This window comes from Amblyomma mixtum, chromosome 3, assembly GCF_055824585.1.
Source record: "Amblyomma mixtum isolate Tamu chromosome 3, ASM5582458v1, whole genome shotgun sequence".
NCBI lineage: Eukaryota > Metazoa > Arthropoda > Arachnida > Ixodida > Ixodidae > Amblyomma > Amblyomma mixtum.
In genome coordinates, this window is record NC_143014.1 from 309,835,487 (window position 1) to 309,852,767 (window position 17,281).

A 17,281-nucleotide genomic window follows, 5' to 3' on the forward strand; every position below is an offset into this window, starting at 1 on the left:
AATCTTTGAAACAAGTGCACGCTATGATCTAGAGTTGTTCCTCTCTAGCAGAAAAAATGAATTACCCACTGGGGATTTTGATTTTTTTTTTCGACAGATCCAATATAGCCAAAACTTGCAACGTGCCCAAAAAAAGAACGATGTTTCAAGGTCTCGACTCGCTACCTCATCTAGTGAATGCAGCTCAAACCATTATTTAACAAATCATTGAAACCTTAAGATAGGTGGGACCACAGCATAAGTAGGGCTGCTGCGTCCCACTGCCTCTCACGAGCCCTTTTGTATAGGGAAACAAGTGGGGCGTATGCGTCCCACTGTCCCACAAAGGGTTAAGATGAAATAGTGGGCCAGGTTAGTAAAATCCCGTATGATAATTTAATGGAAGGTGTAGGGACTTTACCCCACGTCGTCTCCTTTGGTCTGCTTTCCCACGATGAGTCTTCCCTAGTTAGTTACCTTAACTAACAAGGCAGAGCGCCAGCGTCACAGCTACACGAGCGCCACAGAAAGCACGATTGCAGCATGCGGGGGAGACGACGCTCTCTTCAGCTGGGGAACTTGGCGGGCGCTGACGTATCAGGTGGGTTGCGAGAAAAAGGCGGGGATTAAAAGAAAAGAATTTAATGAAGCTGGTACAAGCTTTCATATTCAGCAGAGTTAGCTACTCTATGCCTTATCTCAGCAAAGTCAGTGGAAAAGATGAAAATTGACGGATTAATACGTAGATGCCTCAAGCGCACGCTGGGCCTGCCCACGTGCAGATCCACGGAGCGACTTGTGTCACTCGGGATGCACAACACGTGGGTGGAACTGGCGAAAGCGGTGCACGCATCTCAGACAGAGATTGTGCACCACGAAACCAGGCAGCGCCCCTCGACCATATAATCTGGGAATGCCCAAATTCTCCTGGAAAGGAACTAAATATCGACTTTAAATAATCCTGGGTGACCCTGCTACATAGTTCGGACCCTGAGTTCCAGCTCTGCCTCAAGAGGTTGGCTGAGAGGCTGCCGGGACACAAGACCTCCCGGCCAGCATCTAAAGCGGTACCTCCTGCCTTCCCGGCCTAGTGCCGAGGGGGGTGGGGGAATGCATTTGTTGTACAATAAAAGTTCATTCCTCCTCCTCCAGTGCGACGCTCCGCTCTGAGCCAGCGGGGTGAGGCCGTGGGGGAGAACGTTCGTCCGCATCTCGTCCCATCCAGCTGTGGAGTATCTCCGCCGCCATAGCGTGGACAAACATTCGTTCGTAACCGTGCTGATGAGTCGGACAACCTCGTTTCCTTAGCACATTTTGTTGCTAGCTGGCGTAATTGTTATAGCAATAAATGCCTGTTTGTGTCAGCCTGAGTGTCATTTTTTGTTTCCCTCAGAGCCAAGCCCACCGTGGTCAGAGTGCGCTAGGTAGTGTACGCGATCATGGGGTGGAGTCCGGCGGTTTTTAATTGTGTGAGCCGTGGTTAAATAGGAAAACCATATTTATCCCTCTATTAAAAACCCCACAAAGGTACTGGTACATTCTAGAAGGTCATGACATACCATATAAGCGCATTAAAACCGGTTTCAATGGGAGTTCTGGCGGAAGAATCGCAAGATTGGTTTATTTGGGTTTAACGTCCCAAAGCAACTCAGGCTATGAGGGACGCCGTAGTGAAGGGCTCCCGAAATTTCGACCACCTGGGGTTCTTTAACGTACACTAACATTGCACAGTACACGGGCCTCTAGAATTTCGCCTCCATCGAAATTCGGCGCCATGGCCGGGATCGAACCCGTGTCTTTCGGGTCAGCAGTCAAGCGCCGTAACCACTGAGCCACAGCGGCAGGGCAGAATCGCGAGAATGTTAATGTTGAGAGCCCAGTCCACAGTGGTTTCCCCGCAGGAGTAAGAAAGAGCAGATGGGAAGGTTCCGTTAGAAATCAACAAGACACATCTATTCACACTATTTACATCATGGAGCAGGCACGTAGGTAGAAATTTTCTTCGGGAGGCGCTCAAGATAATTTCTTGTACCGGGGGGGGATACATGCCTGTCATGGGGCAAATAAAGAGACCGTACAGGGTAAGAGAACACGATAAGGAAGTGCAACGGATGAAGCAGTCGGGCGCTATTAAAGGAAAGCAGGAACGGTTTTCAAATTGCATGAAATGACGAGTATGGGAAGAAGGGACCTTGTAGATCATGTGTGTCAATTTTTTTCGCGATTCTTTTGGTAAAAAGAGCCAAACTCGCCCACATCCCCCCTTGTTTTCCGGTAGCGCCGGCTGGGGGAACGGCAAAAAAGGAGAACTGGCAGATGTGACGCCATCCGTGGAGTTTACCGGCCGTCCGGCTTTGCTCGCTTGCTCCGCTCCATCCCGAGCTTTGGTGAACGACGGATCAGTGCAAACCCCTACAAGTTAGCATCTAGATAGTTTAACTCTTTCTTGTGCCACGCACGCCCTCGTGCCTGTGTTATTTGATGGTTTCGGCTGTTTATCAGGTGTGATTACAGTTCCTGTATAAATGTGGTTTTCCCGTAGTAAACTTTAGTTGAAGTTCCGCGTCTTGTCCTGTGCTTTCCTCTCTTCGTCCTGCGTCGTTTTGCACGGTTGCAATATGCACTCCATTGTCAACCACCAACTAGCCCGCCTTCACTTGTTACAAGGGAAATGACCTTTCCTGATGTTATGGCGCTAGAATGCGTAGCTTGAGCACCATAGGACGGTGTTGCAATATGCTGTTGCTGCAACATCCAGCATGAACCCCCTCTGACTTACTCAGTTTAGCGTTCTATTGCAGTTCTAAAAGGCCTTCGGGTGACAGCAGGCACCTCATTATAAATAAACAAAACCTCGCGCATTTGTGTAAGCATGCCGGCAATTTGAATTTGATCATGTTAACAGGCATTACAAGTTAGTGCTCCGGCGTTTTTGAAGCAGCGAGTACACAAAGAACGTTTCGACGGTATCCCCCCCCTCCCCCCCCCCCCCCCCCCTTTTTTTTGCCTCCTGTCACTTGCACACACCTACGCAAAATATACGTACCAGATGAGATTTACGACACACGCAAATGTGCCGACTTCGCTTTCACTGTCGACGCACTCTACAGCGTCATCGGTTACACCGTTTTCTGTAGCCACTGATGGGCTTGAACATGTATGGTAAATGTCTAAACTGTTCGACACTGCTTGAATAATCTACAATTTTCTAAACCAACTTGGCAAGCCACCTGAAGCAACGTGCTACGCAGCAACACAGTCAGCGCCGGCCGGAGATCACTCAGATGAAGTCACGACGGTCCCGGCCAACCATGGGCAACATGGAGGAAGGAATGAACTCCACGGCGGGCAGCAATGGCGTTTGCTTGGTGCCCAAAGGCACTAGAGTGCGTTTTCTTGCAAAAAAAAAACAGCTGTTTTCGTTTATATCAGACTTCTTAAAACGAGATATTCTTGTTCAACGTATTAGAACTACAAAATGACGCAGGGAAGTAAATTTTTTCTAAAAGTGTTTCAGCTTTTTCGCCTCCGGTTCCTGCCTTTTTCGGCCAATAATCAGGGCTTCTTCGTGGGTGCTGCCTTTAGGTAGTGACGCTGAAGCTGAAGCTGCCTTTTTCACAAGGCCACTCTGCACATGTGCACCACTTGTCCTCCAACTCCACTGGTTGAAAATAAAACCACCAGCTCCTACTGCGCATGCACAGTTCATGTTAGTGACAGGCGCATGAAACAGCTGGCGGCAGCTGTCAAGCACACGCCACTTCATAGGCACAGCTGGCTCCTCCGTTCCACGACTACAGCGAGACTTCCTTCTTGACTCCTTGTTTCCTTCTTGTCCCGTTCATCGCGCTGTAGACATGAAATATCATCACCAACTTGCCCAACAACTCACCTTGTCGAGCTAGCTACTCGTGGAACAAGATCACATATGCATCTCCCAGGTGCGTTTGTATTCAACTAGTAGCAGATGAATTTCCAGCACTCACCAGAGGGTACCACATCTTGTGAAAAAGGCAGATTGTCCCAAGGTTGTTGCTGGGGGAGTATCTTTTTCCCGTGTCCTTCGCAAACATCCGGCATGAATCACAAGCAAACGCGGCTGGTTCTTGGATCCGCCTCGAGCCTCCAGGAATGGCAATGCAGAAGATGGAGCTAGGCCATGGGTGGTTCGACGAAACCACAGATGCAGGAAGGCCAGATGACAGCGGGCTCCCGAATTGAAGAAAGGGGTGACGTGTCTCCTCAACCCGAACAGCCGTTCTGCGTCACGCCGTGCGTTGCTCATTCTCGTGGTTGTTTCGTGGCACTCCACAAGTGTACAGATCTCTTGTGCGCTGGTTACAAGCGGGCTTTCCTGCGTGACTTGCCAGATGTAGGCTAAGTGGGTACTTGGTTCCTTCAGTTACCAAGACAACCCAGATGAAAGCAGGGTCACATGAACACTCATTGTAGACACCACAGCAAGCAACTTAAATTTTACCAGCATTGTCGATCGGTGGGATGTCGGCAGAGTTGCCAACGATGACGCCAGCACGACCGGTGTCTGAATGCCGTCGCACTATGACAGTTCAGTCCAAAGACGTCAGAAAACCAAGGGTGGTCCAAAACAAGCGTCAACGTTCCATGTTCACAATCTGATACTCGCCAGATGAAATTATCTTATGGTATACTGAAATTATTTTACGAATGATGAAATTAATTTATTACTGTTGTTCACTCATTAAATAAATTGAAGACAAGTGTTAGGCTGGTACAAAAACTTCCACAGCATTTCTTCAAGGTTTGCTGCTTTCCCACTCTTTACGGGCAGCAGTGGCTTCCTGGTCAGGTTTGATATTTAACGATTCCACAGATCAGGTGGTGACAGCACAAGGGAGCGAGATACAAAGGCTGGCAGAAAACTTACAGGATTGCACTTAAGTCTGCTTAAGAGTGGAAATGCGAAGGCCCCCTTTCCTTTCTTCCTCCCTCCCTTTTTAATTTTTTTATCGTTTTTAATTATTTTTATACTTTATTTTGTATTTTTTATCACCCCCATCATTGCTATCACCAACTACCACTACCTCTAGCCCTATCGCTATCAGTAGCTATCATCACAATCACTACCATCACCATCTATCTCAAACACTGTCTCTACCAGTAGCTATCATTATCGCAATCACTATTTTTTACTATCTACTATCACTATACTATACAGAAGTGTTGCTTAATCAACTTTACATTTTAATTACCATACAATTTATGATTGACAGTTTGTGCGGACACTTGTGAACAGCCTCTGTCTACAACTTCCAGCCACGCCACTCATGAGCCAAGAAAGGCTTCCACCTTAATACAAATACAATTGGAGGGGACACTTCAGCACCGCCTTAAGGGTATGACGCGATAGTGGCAATGGGTTCATCCCATACATGCAGAATTGGTCATTCTCTACTTAACAATCACAGATCCCTAAGAGTCCTCACACCACTCCTGGCGCAGTGGTGCAATGGCAAAACAATGTGCCGCTGCCCTGCGATGGCAGGTGCTACCACTTGTGGGGCTTGCGAGACCTAGGTTGCTCTTCCCGAGCAAGCTTTCATGACTAATCATTAATTGAACTGCCATCTCCCAGAGTGGAGTTCATTCACAATCCGGTGGGCAGGTTGTGATGTCACAAGATCACATGACCTAGCTGGCCCACCTGTCACCCAGCTCTTCAAGGCCCTAGAGGGACCGAACAGACGACTAACGGTGAGTGGAAGCTCTAGTGCAAGTGCAGCTCACCAACCTTAGCCAGTGAAGCATGACAGCCCAGCAACTCACCTCCAGCACAGTAATAAGTTTCATGCACCAATAACTAAGACAACCAATTCTGTCACGATTCCAGCAGGCTGCAGTGTCATGAGCACGTACAGCTGGCCATCGAACGCCCGAGGCTACCTGCCGTTAGTACGTACTACTTATGTGGTTTTGCATTGCATGCGTTTCTGTCACCTCCATGGCAATTTATGGCAAGTGATGACTAACAAATGATCCATAGATAAAGGTCCAGGTGCTGCATGAAGTCAAACTGAGACACTGGTGTGGAAGTCTAGACATATCAGCATCCCTGACATGAAATGGTTTGTACAGCCCCTGTCAATGAATTCATCACTCCAAACCCTTTAACTCCCCATTCCTTTTCTGTGCACCTGTCATGGCATAATGAGACCAGTTTATTTTGGTGGCTGAGGAAAACCATCGGTCAAGTGGCACCAACGTGGTGCCAGCCCATCTCATACACCACTACAGATCCATCACTTGCCCTCAGTGCTGAGTCGCTGCAATGTATGAAAAAGCATAAAGTGTACTGACATCTCTAGTGTGGTTACCCATGCAACGCAGTGCATCCACTCCTCCTTTAAGCCTAAACTTCATCACCGCCACCCATGTAAAATCCTCGGTAGGACAAACACGTCTCCCAGAGACTTTCAATCAGCCCTGCCTACAGCCACCATTATCCATTTCCTAACCTGCATCTGGTTCCCTGCTTCTCTTGCCTAACCTTAACCTGGGCTTGCCATCCACTCTGCCACTCTATTTGACCACAGGTTCAGTATCTGGCCTAGGCACAGCATGTGCACACCTTAATTATAGCTTCAACTTGCTTTTGTTACCCTTTGTAGACGTATTTTTCCCTCTCAACATGCTGCGCAATGATCAGCCTCACACTATGGGGCACTGGCAGGATACATGTCACATAGTACTTTTCTTCTGAGGTATCCACCATAAGTATGCTGCTGTCCGCTGGTCATAACAACGGAACACACATGAAATACACTCCAACCCCTCCCTCTGTTAATCTTTTTCTCCCTGTCTGGATCTTTCATGAATAATTTCCCTAGACCACTACTCCACTACTAATAGTACCTCACTACCAACCATAAGCTGGCATTCCTCTACCATACTGTCAAGAGTTGCTTTGGCTTTCTCCATACTAACTTTAAGCCTACCATTGTAATTTATCTGGATAAAATTATTAACTGCTCTGGTTTGGTTAGGTTTATATAGTTTAATGTCCCGAAGCGACTCAGGCTGTGAGGGACACCACAGTGAAGGGCTCTAGATAATTCGAACCCCTGGGGTTCTTCAACGTGCACTGACATCGCACAGTACCTGGGTCTCTAGCATTTCCCCTCCATCGAAATGCAACCACCGCAGCTGGGATCGAGCTCATGTCTTTCGTGTCAACAGCCGCGTACCGCAACCACTGAGACACCGTGGCAGCTATTAACTGCTCTGGTACACAAGGCTAGTGCACCTCTCATATGCATTGTCATACCACCAATATCTTTAAAAAGAAAATGGCTTTTCACAAGTATGCCCAATACATCGAGGAATCTATACAGGTATGTTGGCAGTACGGCGCCTCCAAGACAACAAAAGCCCCAACAAGCCATAGTGACCACAAGGCTGAATTCTATAGGCAGTCACTTGTGGTCACAATGAAGATGTTGAGCTTTTTTCACTCACATGTTTAACCTTCCAAATGGTACCAGCATAACACAGTTTTCTTCATGGAATGCAGCAACTAAAGATGCACAAGTGGCCTGAGCATTTATTTTCATTTTGTGCACCACACTGTCACTTTTTGTTACTTCTGCGCCGCTTTGGTGCTGTTGTGCTTTTTGGCACAAGCAGGGACTCGTACAGGAGTGCCATCTCCTCCTGCAGCTGGACACGTTCCTTGTCTGCCTGTTGCCGCAGAGCCTCCAGCTCCTCCTTCAGCCGCTTATTCTCCTGCTTCAGCTTCGTCATCTCTGCGCATTTTGTGAGCCACCATGATGCCTCGACACCCCAGCAACATGAAGTGGGGGAAATGGGACTATCTCTTGTCACATCCAAAACGTGAATTCAGTGCAGTCTCAAACTGTTGTATTGCAAATACCCAGAGAATCGCATTAATTCGAACTCACTATATGGCCCTATCCACACCATATACATTTGAATGAGAGAAAACTCCCGAGAAAAAATGACTGATGACTTAGCATGGGTAGGCCAAATGCGAATTAGGTGCATAGCACTTCGGTCTTGACTTCGGTTTCGATTTCATGTTGAGACTCTGTTTTCAAGCTCAAGCAAGCACTGGACAAAGACTACTGAAATCGTAGAGTGGGGGCCTTTGTGCTAGAGCAGTAAAACTGGAGGGGGACACTTAAGCTCCACCTTAAGGATATGTTACGATAGTGTTAATGGGTTAATGCCCATAGTTGTGAAATTAGTCTTCTCTACTTCATCCTCATCGATCGCTGGGAGTCCTCACACCATTCCTGGCGCAGTGGTGCAGCGGTTAAGCGATGCGCCACTGCCCTCCATGCGATGGCAGGTGCTGCCACCAGTGGGGCTTGTGAGACCCACACTGCTCTTCCCGAGCAACTTCTCGAAAACAATCATTAATTTAACTGCCACTTGCCACAGTGGCCAGTTTGCTCACAATCCAGTGGGCAGGTTGTGATGACGCCACAAGGTTACATGACCTACTTGGCTCACCTGACTCCTAGGTTGTTTCTGTGAAGATTTTTCATGGATTTCTCACTCGTGGTCAACAACGTCAACGATGACACCAGATTTTCTGAGACACGAGCTCCTTATTGCTATTGCATTAATATCTTAGAGTACAGGTAAACGAAGGACAGACATGCATGGAAAAGCACAAAAAAGCTACTATAGTAGAACATAAAAAGCAGGAGTTGGTAACACAACGGCCGTGGTTCACGGCATCTTGTATTACTTCGCTGGCTAATCCCAACAGAAAACAAAATCGGCTGTTTAATGCTTGACTGCATTAAAGAAGCCAGGCAGCAAAACTTTATAGTGGTTATAGCTTTGTAGCGATAGCTACACTGCCAGCCACTTCGCGAGGTCAGCGTGGCTGCACGCTGAGCTGCGGCACCACCGCTCTGCCAGCTGTGTGCATGCACAGAATGACGTCATAGCCCACAGCTGGTGTGCGCGCCGCGCGCCTCGCTGCTGCGCCAATGGCAGAGCAGACGCCGCCCACCTCGTCAGTTGTGCGCATGCGCGGAGTGACGTCAGCACGCAGCTGGTGTGTGCGCCGCGCGCCTACATTACGCTAGCATTTTGAGCCTTCAGCGTGGCGGCGCCATGGCTGGTCATGTGGTGCAGAGCAGCTGCCGGCGGCGCGATGCGCCGGCAAAACAGAGTGGCGGAGGAGTGGAGGGGGGGGGGGGGGGGGGGGGGGGGGGAGAGAGTGAATCCATGTCTATGTCAAGTGACGAAGATGAAGAAGGAACGCCCAGCGAAGTGGAGCGGCGAAAGACTAACTTTGCAATTCACCTGAGCGAGTTCCACTCGGCCAGCTGCAGCTATCGTGTCACTCCAATCTTAACCAGAGCTACACCACAGCCAATTTTTTTCTCGCAATTAGCTTGCTCGGGTAACGAGAGGAGTTTTAACGACAGACTACTTTTTTATCGTGGAGGAATTCTGTGCGGCAGTCCTAAATGTGGCGGGAGCTTCAGTGCAGACTTGAGTTGTATCCGACTATAGGGAGAAATTGCAAAGAGATGCCGCGACAATGAAGCATACAGCATTATGGAGGTACACCTGGTAGGAGTACTGAGAGGTATTTGCAAAAGAATAAGGGTGCCACGGCTTAATCTTGGGAATGAGGTCCCTCCCAATGGCAGAAGTTAAGTTGGGACTAGAAATAATTCAGAGAGCTGTTGGCAGATTAGCACTAGGTGTCCATGGCAAAACCACAAATGAGGCAGCATACAGGGGGACATGGGCTGGGCACCGTTTCAAGCACGGAAAGCTCAGAGTAAAATATTATATAAAGAACCCCTGAGGAGATTGGATACCAAAGGGAGGGTAGCTAAGGCATCTAAATACTCGTACAGAAAGAGCGTTGACTCATACTGCGGCAGAAAAGGACTAGCAAGCTAACCTGCAAGTCTGCATGAGACCATGATGGAGAAAAAAAAGCTTTAAATGACAAAAAATGCAAAAGGTAAAAACGGTATTAATTCAATAGAAAAGAAGCAAACTGTAGCACTACATAGAAATTAAAAAAGATCAGGAAGGAAAAGATCTGCGATAAGAGGCCGCACCCTGCTATTCAAAGAGAGATCAAGGTGTCTTGGAACATGAAGCTACTAAAAGAAATTTAACCAAGAAGATGACACGTGCACTGTGTGGTGCATCTGCACAAACAAATGAACATCTTATACTGGAATGTGGCAATATTCATCAGGATGTCGATGCAAGCACGGTCACTCTCCCTAAAGTACTAGGGTTTAAAGATAACAATGGTCATGTGAATAAATCTAGGGTAGAAGTTAGCAAAAAGCGATCGGAAGATTGGTGGCTCAAAAGCAGGGTGGTGACATAGGGATACAATATCAGAATTAACAACTGATCAAACGTAAAATCAATATAGTTTACATGTAAATAAAAATGGCAAACTTATAGATAATACCATTAAATATAACAGACTGGTTAGAGAAATACAAAGCAAAGGCACCTGCTACCACCCCGCTTCAAAGGGGACGCTCCTAATATCCACTCATCCACGCTTCTCCCTGCTCCACCTCACTACCACTAGCAACAGGCTGGAAGCTATGAGCACGAGTCGACAGCTTCCACAAGCGTGCTGTCCTCACATGCCAATTGCACAGACCTGGAAACTAGCATCGCCTCGCACTCCCACCTCAATAAAACTTATGAGATGGCAGTACATAAAGCACCCCTTCATGGAGAAAAAGGGAATGTAAGAATCTCATCACCCATTTCCCATGGTATGTCACTGGTTAAGTGCTGAGAATGACGTCACAGGGTTGAAACCTGGCAGGGGCGGCCTCATTCCAATAGAGGTGAAATGATGAAAAAGTTCTGTGAGAAAAGCAAAGCAATGCCTAACTATCTATGGAAGAGAAAGCATAGCAGGGGCTGGACCATAGTAACTTTAGTAACTCAAGGAACCTACCGAGTGAAACAGTCATTGTTCTGGAAAGGCCGAACACCATAGGCTTCAATGGCCTGTTGAATGCCAGAAGCAATTCCTCCTAAGGGACGGAGTAAAACAAGTCCTTGACATCGATCGAAAAGGCTGCCAGGCACTGGGTCTCATCCTCACAAAAACGTACCACCTCCAAGGAGCACTTGACCAAAGGATAGTCAACCATATGGAGGAGACAGAAGTTGCTTTTAATAAATATTGCAACAAATTTCTGCCAAATTCTATTTTGCGGCACGGTAATGCGAAGCAGACAATCCAGCTTATGAGTTCTAGCTGCGAAGAACATTTTAATCCTGGAGAATGTGCTCTTATTCACGAACTGTGCAAGGAAATCAAGCTTAAAGGCACACTAAAGAGGAATCTGAACTCATTCTTTTTACCCCGGGAACTCTACCTACACGTTCCGAGCATCCTTAGAAACTTCAAATTATTACCTTGTGTGGCCGATTTCCCTAATTTAAATCGGATTAATTAAACGTCCTGGCTCCCACCTTTTTTTGAATTCACCACTGACGGCAGGAGGAGTCAACGCGTGGAGTGCCTTACAGCCAGTCCCGTGTCTGCTTGCTGCTCTGGCCTGAGCGGAGTGATACATAAAGATTGGCGAAAGCAAAGAGTCTGCGCACATTTTTATTTCCGTGGGCTTAATCTGCGGCTGTATTGTCTGTGACTGAAACTATTTTTCCACGGAAAACTAAAAAGCTAAATAAAAGTGAAAGCGAAGCCACCACGTGACTGCCCGAAAGGCACTTCACGCGTCAGTTGACTCCTCCTACCTTCAGCGGCGAGTTCAAAAAAAGGCAGGAGCTGGGACGTTTAATTTGGGTTTTAATTAGGGAAATTGGCCACAAAGGACAATAATTCGAAGTTTCTAAGAATGCTCGGAAAGTGCAGATCGAGTTTGCACGGTAAAAAGTCTACTTCAGATTCTCCTTTAGTGCACCTTTAAGCTCCGTACACAGCTCCTTTGCCCTCTGCTCGAATAACACAAACAGAAACAGTGAAGAAATGGGAGTCCCAAGTCATGAAACAGTAGCTACACTCTTGGCAAAAGAACCCATGAGAAAGAACCTGGTCCTCTTATGAGCAGCGAATCAGCAGGATGCCGCGGGACTGGACACCAAGCTCCTAAGCACCCTGTTTAAAATATCCGCCACCGTGCAGCTGCACATGTAGCCCCTGTCGACTGTGTGTGTAGGAACACTTGCGGCCAGGCGCACGTGTGGGGGTGGGGAGGGGGTGGAGAGCCTCTGGTGAACATCCTGCGGCGTAAGGAGGGCCGTCCACAGGGTGGCTCGAGCAGAACAGTCGTCCAAAGAAGCGTTTGTACCTTTGCAGTTAAACTACAGCTCTTGTTTAGTTGTTTTGATTTAGCCACTGTCCCTGTGTCCATGCATGTTCTGGAATCAACTGCGCCTCGGATGGGTGACAAAGTTAAACCAGGATAGGCACGAAGTTTGAGACACACCCTCACCCTTACAAATTTTTGTGCGCTAATCCTCCTTCAAGCTCACCTCATTGAGTGAAACCCTCATGAGGTGAGGATGCCTTCATGAGGGCTCACTCATGAGGGTGCCCATGTCTTGTTATTACCATGCATCCATTTTTGTTGCACACTTGTAGTCAGTTCTACTAGGGAAGCATAAGTTAACTAACGTAGCAAGTGCAAGACACTAACCAGCGAGCACTGTTTGGAAAAGCCGCGATGCTTGGCCTTGAGTTCAGGAAAAAGGAAAATGGTTTTCGATTGTATGGGGTTTAATGCCCCAAAGCGACTCAGGATATGAAGAACATTGTAGTGGAGGGCTATGGGTAATTTCGACCACCTATGGTTCTTTAACATGCACTGACATCGCGCAGTACGTGGAACTCTAGCATTTCACCTCCAATGAAATGTGATCGCCGCGGCAGGGATCGAACCTGCATCTTTCGGGTCAGCAGCTAAGCACCATAACCACTGAGCCATCGCGGCGGCTTAAACAGGAAAGTGCGTAATTTCCTCATTTTCAGAAAAGCCAGATACTTCGAGCAAAGAGCTGAAGAATGCTGCAAATCAAATCAGATAGCAAGCATGGACTATTCGTAAACTATTTGAAATTTCGAACCTTAGCTCACTGAACCGAAAAATCAGAGTAGGGCAAACAAGGCCTTAGGCGCAGTAATGCGCAGAAAACACCATTTCTATCAAAATGGTGCGCCTATCACCCTGTCAACTGTGATGACGTTGCAGAAAGCAAGGTCACCACTCAGTGAGACACCGATTATGAAGCTAATTAGAAGACCGGATATTGCCTTCGGACAAAGCAATCCACATTGGCGTAATCTGTGATATGCAGTCTTGTCTCGAAAATCCACTACAGCTCAGAAACATCCTTATCTAAAAGCACTCTGAGCGGCCGGCAGCAGATAACTCATGCAATGACATTCAGCGGTGCCTCTATCTTGTCACCGTGCAAACATATGTGAGCAGCTCTTCTAAGAACTCTTATTTTAGGCGAAAAAGTGATATCAACATACGAATGCACCTCCAACCTGCTCAAACGATGGACTGGAAGACGCAGTTTCGGGCCAGCCGATCCTCCTCCTAGTGGTTCGCGCCGCTGCCACAGTGTGGCATAGATTTTGTGAAAATCACCAATACGTCTTGCTCAGCAAGGTAAAGCGCCCCACAATCGGACCTACAGTTGACACTCTCTACAAAGAAGCCCTCAGAGTTCTCATAATAATCTGCAACGAGAAATTCCTATACCACAAGATTCGTCGGTGTTCAAGATAGCATGGGGATGGGAAAGTTGCTTGAGCATTTTCTCTCCCAGAAACACGGCGTAAGTAGGCAGGGACATAGGAACCCTTGCTAGACAAAGAGTTCCTGTAAGTACTCGACTGGCACAAGGAACGAAACATAGCACGACTCAGCCGCACAATACAAGGAAAACATCCTTAGCCAAGCATGCCCCAATCCGCTTGACCCAATCCCACTGCCACGACTTACCCCAACTTCATCAAATCATAAAAACAGGTCCTTATCATCAAACAAGCGTCCCCTCTTGCATGAGCGAAGGAATGCAAGAACATGGCAGCACCAAATATTACAGGCCTCAAGAGACAATGCATACACGTAACCTCTCATAACAAAAGCGCAGCCACTGATAATCTTCGCCACACATACCGCAGGACACTTACTGCGATCCTCCAAACACTTGAACAATAGACACAAGCGTTAATATGAGCCTTGGAAGTAAAAGCCTCACTTCCAGTCCACTTCCATCTAAAGCCCCAATCTGCTTGACCCAATCCCACTGCCACGACTTACCCCAACTTCATCCAATCATAAAGACTCAAAGCAGGTAACTAACCGAGACCACACATGCTACAACCACACCAACCGAAACTCGAATTCTGCCGATGCTGGGCACATGGGAATGGCCTGAACTAGAAGGCAATTCAGCTCATTGTCAAGGCTGTCAACCAGGCCCCATTTATTCGAGGATCATAGCCAGAAGAAGTGAGCCACATGGAGACATACCATGAACAGAAATAAAGCAATATTATGAGACCTGATTTCACAGCAGACAGCGTATGCCCCCACTGCACTCCTCTTAATCCCAAACACAATCAAGCACACATAATCCATCGAGCATAAACCAACGCCACCTTCACAGGATATCGAGATGTGACTCACTGTCCTGTAACAGTTCCTTGGTACAGAGCCTGAGTGAACATATCACCTTGCACAGCGACGCCGCACGCAGTCTCCATTTCTACCACTTCTCCAACGAACGCCAAACAACCATCACGCTCCTTGGTCGTTCTCTACAGTCATGCAGTCATGGCTATCTGGGAGTCTTCATACCACTACTGGCGCAATGGTGTAGTGGTCAAACTATGTACCACTGCCCTTCTATGGCGGGTGCTATCACCGGTGGCACTTGGGTTGGGTTGCTCTTCCTGACCCAGGTTGCTCTTCCTGACCAACCTCTCAAGATTGAGCTGCCGCCTGACATGCTGGGCAGGCTGCCGACCCACCAGGCAGGTGAGCAGCCTGCCACAAAACAGGCTTCAGACAAAAAGGGACAGACACACAACAGCTAAATGCGAAGAATGGCCACTATACGTGCTAGTGCACTAAAAAAAAAACACAGGATAGTTACTACTGTTCAACATGAAATTCAAGGACAGCTGTTGAGGTACTACTCTCCCTCCTCCTTCCCCGGTTACCACTCCAGGAGTTCTTCCCTCAGCAACCACCCTGTGTTTGCACTTCCTCAGCCCTCGTCATTCCCTCTTCCTTCCTTCCATGGTAACCATCCTCCGTATGGTCCCCATAGTAACCATCTTCCAGTTATGTACTCCGCTCTCGCCATACTCTCCTTCCACAGTAACCACTCTCCAGGTGATTCCCGTGGCAACTGCTCCCGGTTGCACAATCTTAAGCTCTTGCCATACCAACCTCCAGCAACGGTTAGAAACCGGAGGGTGGTTCTTTTTGCAACCATCTTCCAATTAAGCATTCCTTCCCCTTGCCATACCTTCCTCCTTCCTTCCACGGTAGCCAACCTACGGACGGTTTCCGCAGTAACCATCTTCCAGTTACGCCCTCCTCTCTTGCCACTCTTTCCTCCCACATTAACCGCTCTCCAGGTGGGTTCCCATGGCAACCCCTTTCCAGCTGCACATTTTACACTCTCACCATACCCTGCTCCTTCAACGGTTATGAACCGGACAGTGGTTCCCACGGCAACCACTCTCCGGTTGCGCATTCCTCACATTCACGATACCTCCCTCCTTTCACGGTAACCACACTCTGGATGGTTGGTGGTAACCAACCTCCAGTTATGCATTCCTTTCCTCTCGCCATACCTTCCTCCTTCCTTCCATGGTAACCAACTTCAGAATCAGAATCATGTTTATTTAACATATAGACGATTTTGGGTGCACCGACAAAAAGCCAGTGAAAAGGCTTGATAAGGCCGACGCACCCACAGAAGCATTGCAGTGGTACACAACATGATAGCACTTTCAGAAAAAAAACAAAACATAACAGATTTGGCATTACCTATACATCATTTCGGACTCCTTATTTAATTAATGCGGGAGAGAGTAGCTCGACCTTTGATAACCATAATTTGTTCAGATCCTAGGTACAAACCATTTTAATGTAATTCATGTAGAATACTTTGGCTCTGTATTACAATCCTGACAGCTTTACCATAGGGCAATGGTTTTTACTAACACTGGCTTTATCAAAGTTCATGTAAAATCGATTCAGTGTGTTCTATTCGAGGAGCATTCATAACATTTCGAACAGCTTTCTTTTGTTAGTTAGTTAGTTAGTTATATGGGGTTTTATGGCGCATAAGCAACTGTGGCTATCATGCGCCAAACACAAGGTTAGATGATGCTATGTCAAGTGTACAGAGGTTACATTATAATAGATTTAAAACATTGGCTTTCTTTAGAAACTTACAAACAAGTGAAAACTCGACAAGTGTTTGCTCGCCTAAAAGCAATGCGGGATGAAATGGAATGTGTTCATTGTAAAATACCGTAAAAAATTTTTTTCTAAGTTCTTCGAGAACAGCTTTCTTTTGAAATGAGATACAAGTGGTTAATATTAGTAAAAGATGTGGTACCCCACACCAAAAAGAGATTATTTACAAAAGAAGAAAACTGCATTATACAACTATACAACATTTCCTTAATACTTTTGGAAGGTTCTGGTGATAACCACCCTACGGTTACGTATTCCTTCCCTTTCACATATCCTACTCCTTCCTTCCACAGTACACCCTTCGCAAAGCCCCAGCAGTAACCACCTTCCGGTTACGCATTCCTCCATCCATGGTAACCACCCTCCTGGTGCTTCCCACGGTAACCACCCACCAGTTACATTGACTACTACTGCTGCTATCCAGGAACAGGCACTTAACAGCTGTTGTAAAAGAGCAGACCGGAGCAAGGAACGCGAAAGAAGACTCTCTGGCCAATTCCTCTGGAGGGTCTTCCAACCCGCACATATCCGGCATGTAGGTTTTTGAAATTTCGAAAATTGAAAATTAGCAGCTAGTGAATCAAAATCCCTCGACCTCATCAAAAGATCCCCACACATGGCCTCTCCTGTTCAGACATTAGCATAAGAAACATTCACCCGTACAAAACTTCAATAAGTACCCGCTATATGAAACCCTCATCGAGAGAACTTAACACCCTAGAAGCAGTTCGAAAACACACAGCCCATTTCATCACCTCAAAATGCCATAAAACAAACGGTATCACTAAGACTAACTGAATGCTTAAACT

General features: G+C 47.2%; 1 protein-coding gene across 3 annotated transcripts in view; it reads right to left on the bottom strand.

Annotated features, from left to right (window-relative positions):
• Sply (Sphingosine-1-phosphate lyase) overlaps positions 1-17,281 on the bottom strand; it is a 421,339-nt gene that overhangs the window by 38,224 nt on the left and 365,834 nt on the right. The window contains exon 2 of one of the 3 annotated variants that reach the window (XM_089583906.1): positions 3,966-4,239. The exons of the other annotated variants lie outside the window; for them this stretch is intronic. Within the exon in view, the coding sequence (XP_089440032.1) occupies positions 3,966-4,059 (94 nt within the window). The 5' untranslated portion in view covers positions 4,060-4,239. The remainder of the gene's footprint in view (positions 1-3,965; positions 4,240-17,281) is intronic. 3 annotated transcript variants of the gene reach the window in all.